This window comes from Empidonax traillii, unplaced genomic scaffold (assembly GCF_003031625.1).
Source record: "Empidonax traillii isolate 1590-97213 ecotype Southwest subspecies unplaced genomic scaffold, ASM303162v1 scaffold5490:size8131, whole genome shotgun sequence".
In the NCBI taxonomy this organism is placed as follows: Eukaryota; Metazoa; Chordata; class Aves; order Passeriformes; family Tyrannidae; genus Empidonax; species Empidonax traillii.
Window position 1 is genome coordinate 1 of NW_020960683.1, and position 8,131 is coordinate 8,131.

An 8,131-nucleotide genomic window follows, 5' to 3' on the forward strand; every position below is an offset into this window, starting at 1 on the left:
TGAGGAATGGCCTTCAACAACATCCAGTGTGATGTGCTGTGAAACAGAGCCCAACAGTTACAAGCCCTTCCAGCAGCAAGGAACACTCCACGATTTATCCCACTGGGAGCTGCTTCGTCCAGGTTTTCACTCTTTGTCCTTCATAACCCAGTGATGTCCCACCTCCTCCAGTGCCCCCCTTGCCCCAACCCAGGCAAATCCACAAGCATTCCCATCCTTCCCAGCAGTCTGAGTAATGTGCTCTTTACCTTAAAGCCAAAGTAGTTGTAGGAGAAGTCTCTGTCGTAGATGATGGCAGAGTTCAGGCGCTGCCAGGGAACAACAGACAAAACTGATGTTACAATCAGCCCTGGGGGCCTCGTTAAGGTGGAACAATGCTATTCCTGCCTGGTATTTCTGGCCAAAACCTGAACCCAAACTTCCTCTGTCCCCTCTGTGCTGCCTCACTTTGCTCCAGCAGAGGGTACTTTAATCACTTGTGCTGATCACAGCACTGGGGACACCCAAGGAAACAGATTCTGCTACAGAAACATCCTGATGGGAAGGAAACTCTTCCATCCCCTCTTTTACACCCTCCAGTCATTCCTTGCACTGGTTTCTGTGTGGGCTTTTTGCTCTAGAACAAACATGGCTTGCTTAAAAAAATAAAAATAAATGACCCAAAGTATCTCACTGAATTCTGAAAACTGAGAAGTGCAGAAAAACAACTGCTTACATCTTTGTTGGCCAGAACTATGTCCAGAGTTTCTTTGGAGATCATTGGGGAGTGCTTCCCGTTGTGAGGGTTGATGTAGTTGTAGAGATCCTCCATCACATCTGCAAAGGAAAGGGAAGTGAAAAGGACATCCCCAGGCCTGCACCTGCATCACCTGGCACTGGGGTGAGGGACGGGAGAGGCAGGAATGCCCATCCTCTAAAACAAGTCCCTCCAGCCCACAAACACACAACTGTTCTGCCTGCTCAGCACCAAGCACTGAACAGTGCACTTGCCACAAATCCTATTTCCGTCCCCCAAAGCTCCCATCCCCCCGAGCAGCAGGACGTTTGACCCACCACTGAAGACCTTCTTGGTCTCCTTGTGCAGGTTGGAGACGGCGATGCGGGCGGCCAGGATGGCGTAGTCGGGGTGCTTGGTGGTCAGGGTGGCGGCGGTCTCGGCCGCCAGCGTGTCCAGCTCCACCGTGGTGACGCCGCTGTACAGCCCCTGGATCACCTTCATGGTGATCTGCGCCTGCAAGGACAACATTCCACAGGTCAGGAACCCCCCACCCTGACAGCCCAGCCCACGGATGGTGGGCCTCACGGCCGGCAGCAGCGCTCAGCCCGCCTGCAGGGAAATACCAAACAGGAAAACACCCAACAGGCTGGAGAGCTGGGGGTGCCCACCTGGAGAGGAGGATCCAGGAGCCTGACTGGGGCCTGCCAGGACCTGACAAGTAAGGTGGAGAGAGACTGTTTCCTGGAGGGACAGGACAAGGGGAAACGGCTTCCTGCTGCCAGAGGGCAGGGTTAGATGGGAGATTGGGAAGGAATTCTTGACTGGGAGGGTGGGCAGGCCCTGGCACAGGTTGGGCAGAGAAGCTGTGGCTGCCCCTGGATCCCTGGAAGTGTCCCAGGCCAGGTTGGACAGGGCTTGGAGCACCCTGGGCTGGTGGAAGGTGTCCCTGCCCATGGCAGGGGTGGCACTGGGTGAGCTTTGAGGTCCCTCCCAAGCCAAACCAATCTGGGATCCTGTGTAAGGATGGTTTGCAGGCAATGGGATTGACCAGGCCAGGATTGTCCAGGTCACAGTAGTTTCTACTGAAGCTTTTTGCACTGTTACCTTTTGCACAACTCGTCACAGTTACAACCTCACGGGAATGTTAGTGCGAGAGGTTGGGAGGGTTAGTATTGGCTGGGGAAGCGTCTGGCACAAGCAGATCCAAGTCCCAGCAGACTCATTCTCAAAGGAGAAATTCATCTTCGCACATGACTGCAGAATAAATAAGAATTTGGGGTATTAGGAGCCAGGAGGACTTGGAGCCTCACTGCTGCCCTCAGCACAGACCCTGAGGCGAGCTCAGTTGGTCAGAGCACGGTGCCAATAACACCAAGGTTGTGGCTTTGATCCCTGTGTGGGCCACTCACTTTATGGTTGGACTCAACTTTATGAGCCCCTTCCAACTCAGAATATTCTGTGAAATCTATTCCCAGGTCACTGAGGGCAAGTCAGGACCCTTCACGCTCCAATGACCAAGTCACCAGTGTCCTCCCCCTGCTCTCCATCCCAAAGACCTCTGGGTGCAGAACCAATGGCAACTCTGGGACAGGTGCAATTTCAGACAGGAGAAAGGATCATGAGAAATTGGGAGATGGGAAGAGCCCCAACTGGCAACTCCAGACGACGAGACTGGGTCTGAGATCGGCACAGAAATCTCACAGACATCAGCGGATCCACGGGGAAATCGTTCTGTGCACAGGCTTTGGGAGGAGAAGCTTCCAACATGCATCCCAGATCCTGCACAGCTTGGGAAATGAAGCTTTAGTACCAGAGGACAGTGTGAGTGTATGATGTGAGCAGGTGAACGATCTGCTGTGCCTGGTGGCAGAGCTCCAGGAAGAGGTGGAGAGGCTGAGAAGCATCAGGGAAAGTGAAAGCTGGAGTCACACCCTTTCAACCCCCAAGGAAGTCCATCAGGAGACGGTGAAGCCCTGCCCCTCCTGCCATCAGGCAGATGGGGCAAACTGAGCAGATGGGGGGGAATGGAAACAGGTCCCTGTTACCCTGAGAGGTAAAAGAACCCCCTCCCGACCCCCATCACCTTCTCAGGTGCCCTTAAAGAACAGGTCTGAGGCCCTGGACCCAGAGAGTCAGGCAGAGGACAGTCAGGAGGAAGATCTGTCTGGAGGGTCTCCTGGTTCCACCCCATCTACCAGACAGATTACAACCACAGCTATGAAGAAAAAAAGAAGGGTAGTTGTAGTGGGTGACTCCTTTGTGAGGGGAACTGAGGCCCTATATGGGAATCACAGAACATCCTGAGCAGGAAGGGATCCCCAAGGATCACTGAATTCCAACTCCTGGCCTGGCACAGGACACCCCAAAAGTTCTGGTGCAGCTTTTCCCAGAAGAAATTGGGGTCAGGGCAGCTCCAAGCCAGGATGAGGATCTGGGAACAGGCCAGAGCAGGATTCATTGGATGAGGGGCAGGGAACAGGACAGCAGGGCAGCGTGGGACTCACGGGGTCGACGAAGTCGGCGTTGAGGCCGTAGCAGAGCTTCTGGATGCGTGACGTGATCTTGTCAAACATGACCCGCTCCTGGCGCCCATCTGGGGACAACAGGCCACGTCACACCAGTCTGGCACCAGTCAGAACCAGGTAAGCACAGTGCCCCCCTCCCAGCACCCCTCTTGCAGGGAGATTTGGGGTGGGGATCACCAGGGACAGCCTGCTCAGGTGGGGCCCCAGGAGAGGGGAGGCTCCCCTTCCACCCCGAGAAATTCCCATCTTAAACTGCACAAACCCAAATCCCAGGGGTGAGGACCCAGTTGAGGGTCACCCACCATCCACTCAGGTGGGACCCCTCCCCTGGGACAGCATCCCTTGGACCAAGGGGGTGGGGACCAAGGTCAAAGCTCCTGCGATGGGGGCGTGGAGGGGGACTGTGGGAAGAGGGGGTGTGTGGAATGTGTGTGTGTGTTGGGGGTCTCCCAAAACAGAGGGGACTCATCCCTCACTGGTGTCAGAAGGGAGCTCCCACACTGATGGGGTGCACATGGGGTCCCATCCCCTCACACCACGTGCCATGAGAGACCCCCAAAGCTAAAGGGGGGACCCCATCTGCTCACTTTGGGTGCCACGAGAGGAGCCTCTAAACCTGAGCAGGTCTCATTTTTTGATATCCCATGAGGGAACCTCCCAAAATGGGGGGATACCCTCCCCTCTCACCAGGCGCCCCGAGAGGGACCCCCAAAGCCGCGGGGATCCCGTCCCTCCACGTGCCAGGAGGGAGCCTCCCAGAATGGGAGAGGGGGATACCCCTTCGGGTGCCATGAAGGACCCCCAATGCAGAGGGAACCCCATCCTTCCATGTGCCACGAGAGAACCTCCCAAAACACCCCGGGGACCTCATCTGATCACTCCGAGTGCCCTGAGAGGGACCCCCAGAGCCGAGGGGTCCCATCCCCTCACGCCGGGTGCCCCGAGCAGGGCCGTGGCCCCCTCCCCTGCGCTGGGTGCCGTGAGGGCCCCCCCGGGAAGGACGGAGCCCTCACCCCGCTTCACGACGTGCATGGCGGCGGCGGCGGCCGGGTCCCGGCTCCCTCACGGCGGGTCCCTCGAGCGCTCGCGGCCCCTCTCGGCCCCTGACAGCCCCCCCCGCTCCTCACGGCCCCCCTCGGCCCTCAGCAGTCGCTCCGTCCCCCCTGGCGGCTCCCCCCCGGTCCCCCCGCAGCCCCTCACGGCTCCGCCGCTCCGCCGTTCCCGCTCTCGCCGCGCGGGCCCCACCCCCGCTGAGGCCGCCGCTGCCCTCTTCACTGCGGGCACGGCTCCTGATCTGCCCCCTGCCCGCCCCGCCGAGCCCCCCGCGCCGCCGCTCACGGCCGGGGGACCCTGATCCCGGCCCCCATCCCGGCCCCCGTGCCGGTATTCCCGCCGCCGTGCCCGGGAATCGCCGCCCCGCCGGGGAGCACCGGGAATCCCGCCCGCTTCAAAGATGGAGCCCTGAGGGACCGCGCCGAGGGCGCCGCCACGGAGACCGCGAGGGGACAAAAGGATCGGCCTCGTCCCGCGCCAGAGCGCCAAAACGATGGAAATAGCGGTGAAAATCCATTATAGTCCATTAAATACAGTGTGGGATTAAACGTGGGAACGGGCTGCCCGGGGAGCGGGGGCAGTCCCCCTCCCTTCCAACACACACCAGTCCACGATTCTACAAGTCCCGTCAGGGCTCAGGGGCAGCACTGAGGTCTGTGCGAAAATCCAACCCCAAACACCACCAGTTCCCCTCTGATCCTGCTCTGAATGTCTCGGGGAGCAGCAGCTGTGACATTTTTGTGGGCCTGAGGTGTCACGAGAAGATCTGGTGTCCATGGTTCGCAGCACCTCCCTGTTCCACAGGCGGCCCCTCAGGTGCCTCCTGCCCAGAGGGGGAACTGAGCCCTCAGCACCTGGGGCTGGGAGGGGACACGGGCAAAGGGAGCCCAGCACGGCCCCACAACAGGACTGTGGGGTTTGCACCGTGAGGGAACAGGGAATCACCAACCTGCACCTCACCCTTCGCTGGGGCTGGTCCTGAGAGCCTTAGAGAGTGGCTGGAAATTAAACTATTTCTTCCGGATGGGCCCCTGTCCCTTCCCACATGAGGGAGTTGATTCCATTCAGATTCCAGTCAAAATAACAGCTGTGGGCTCCTCAGCACCCAGGCTGGCTGGGAAGGTACCCCATGCACCAGGTCAGCAAGGGCCCAGAGAGCTCTCCCCTCAAAGATGAGGCACAGAGAATGTTTGGGACTGATCAGGAAATGGGAATAAATTTGGGGGTGTTTCTCTGTTTTATTGGAAAAAGGCCAACAGAAGGAAAAAATAGTCCAAAATGAAAAAAATAATCCAAAATGGCATTTTGGGTCTGGTCAAAGCCTGGGTTGTGCTCAGAGTCTTTGCCCTCAGGTTCTGCTCTGTGTTGCAGTCGCTGTTTTCTTCCACGACGAGCAGGTGGAGCAGTTGTTCCGTTTGTGGGTTCAGCTGCTGCAGAGGAAAAGCAGCCTCTGGCCCTCAGCGTGGCTGTGGTGAGCTGGGACCGACCACGACCAACCCAGCGTCTCCTCGGGAGGTGAGTCTGGGGAGGAAATGAGGCAATTGCACAAACTTCCTGAGGCCCTCCAAGCTTCACCTCCACCCAGCTCTGAGCAACAGGGCCCTGTGCTGGTTCCCACAGCCCAACTGAGACATCATCCCTCTCTCCAGCTCCCTGACAGGAGGGAGGAGCCAGGGGAGGCTCAGGTTGACCAGGAGGAGGAATTTGTGGCTGGAAAGGGTGGTGAGGCCTTGGCAGGGGCTGCCCAGGGAGGTTTGGAGTGCCCAGCCCTGGAGGTGTCCAAGGCAGGCCTGGCCGTGGCACTCAGTGCTCTGGGCTGGGGGACAAGGTGGGGATGGGGAACAGGAGGATCCATGGGCTGGGAGGGCTTTTCCAGCCTCTGGGACTCTGGGATTCAGTGAAATTCCCTTTGGGCTGTTTCATTCAAACTATCAGAACTATGGGCATGCAGAGGCAACGCTGCACAAGGACACTGAGCTTGTCCCAGCACAGCAGCCATCGATGATGATGATGATGGATCTGAATTCACAGCTGGTAGAGCTGGGCAAGCCTTGAGGTCAAATCTTTATTTTGGAGGAGGAGAGTCACAGAATCACAGACTGCTTTGGGTTGGGAGGGGCCTTAAAGCCCATCCAGCCATGGGCAGGGACACCTTCCTGGCTCTGAGGGCCCCAAGGCTGCAGGGGAAGTTATGAGTGTCTTGGTTTCTGTCCCAGTTTAAATGAGACAAGGGTCTTTTGCTGAGGATGGATTAGGAGAAAAAAAGACCCAAACTTCCTTTTCTAAGCAATTATAAATCCGAAATTAAGAGGCTCCGATTGAAGGAAAACAAATTATGGAAAAAGGGAAAAAAAATAACAGCCCTTTATTAAAAGGTATGTGTGTATTAACAGGAACATGAAAAAAACCACAAAACAAGTAAAACAACCAAGCAATACCCCTATACCCACCAATAATCCCCTTCAAGAACAAAACCGATAAAACCGGCAAAAGGAAAATTAAATAGTTCCATTTTTAGCACTGTTTGGTGCAGTTCCAGCCACAGTCAGCAGGGGGCGCCGTCGGGTCACTGGAGATGCAAAACTTGTCATGTCCTGTACCGTTCACCAGGTGGCGCTGTTGTGTTAACGAAGGTGCAGAACTTGTAATGTCCTATAGTAGTCACCAGGTGGCGCTGTTGGATCACTGGAGGAGTGGAACTTGTAATGTCCAGCACCCGTCACCAGGCGGCGCTGTGAGATCCTTGGTTGCCGCCAGGTGGTGGGGGAGGAGGGGGGAAGGGAGAGGGAAACAGAAAGTTCTCCCAATGGAAGAAAACTCATGATTTTCAGTTGGTGAGGATTTCGCGGTGAGCCAGGCCTGCAGCTACCAACAGCTACGCAGAGAACAGCAGGAAAACTCTCCTCCAACAGGAAAAGACAAAGAAGAAACCAGGCAGTCTCTCCTGCTTGCTGCAGCCTCCCCTCTAGCTCCAGAGCTGAGCTCCAACCCCCCAAACCCCACCTCTTTCCACACACACCCCCTAGCCTTTCCCAATTCCTCCCCCTTCGTTGCTAGGTGACTAATGTCTTGGTCATTTAGTGGAGGAGGCCAATTCTTTTGTTTTACCTGATGGGTAATCCACAGAGCATACGCGCGGGGGAGGGGGGGGGGAGGGGGGAAGGGAAAGAAAAAATTTCTTACTAAAATCAGAACTATGACATTATCCACCCCTAATTTTTTTTTCCCTTTCCCATGCCACCATGCATCTATTAAATTGAACCTTTTTTGAACTCCATACATACATACATTATTCTAAACCACGTACACATTTACAAATATACAGGTACAAATACAAATGCGGAGTAATGGCCTGTTTACCCTAAGATGATATCTCCTTGAGGTATGCACCGGGTTTCTCCATCTTCTTGCATCATCCACCATGTGCAACCAGGTCCTTGGGCAAAAACAACTCCATGAATGGATTTGCCTTTGCTCGAGGCATGGTTAACCCAAACTGTTTTACCTAACATACCTCTCATGTGAACCACTGGGACCTTGTCCCCGTCTACAGTGTGAAGGGACTCTGACTGGGCAGGGCCAGCTCGATTGACGGAGCCTCTAGTGTTGACTAACCATGTAGCCTTTGCTAGGTGCTGATCCCAGTGTTTGAAAGTCCCTCCACCCAATGCTTTCAGGGTAGTCTTCAACAGTCCATTGCACCTTTCAACTTTCCCGGCAGCTGCTGCATGGTATGGTATGTGATAGACCCATTCAATGCCATGCTCTTTCGCCCAGGTGGTAACTAAACTATTCTTGAAGTGTGTCCCATTATCTGACTCAATTCGCTCTGGGG

At 55.9% G+C, this 8,131-nt stretch overlaps 1 protein-coding gene across 1 annotated transcript; it reads right to left on the reverse strand.

Annotated features, from left to right (window-relative positions):
- Positions 1–125: 125 nt before the first annotated feature.
- On the reverse strand, positions 126–4,393 carry LOC114073146 (ribonucleoside-diphosphate reductase large subunit-like). Its single transcript, XM_027910934.1, has 5 exons — positions 4,257–4,393; positions 3,223–3,311; positions 1,054–1,231; positions 716–816; positions 126–308 (listed from the first exon to the last, which is right to left on the reverse strand). The coding sequence occupies exons 1-5, from the start codon at positions 4,273–4,275 to the stop codon at positions 141–143; spliced, it is 555 nt and encodes a 184-aa protein (XP_027766735.1). The 5' UTR covers positions 4,276–4,393; the 3' UTR covers positions 126–140.
- Positions 4,394–8,131: the final 3,738 nt, after the last annotated feature.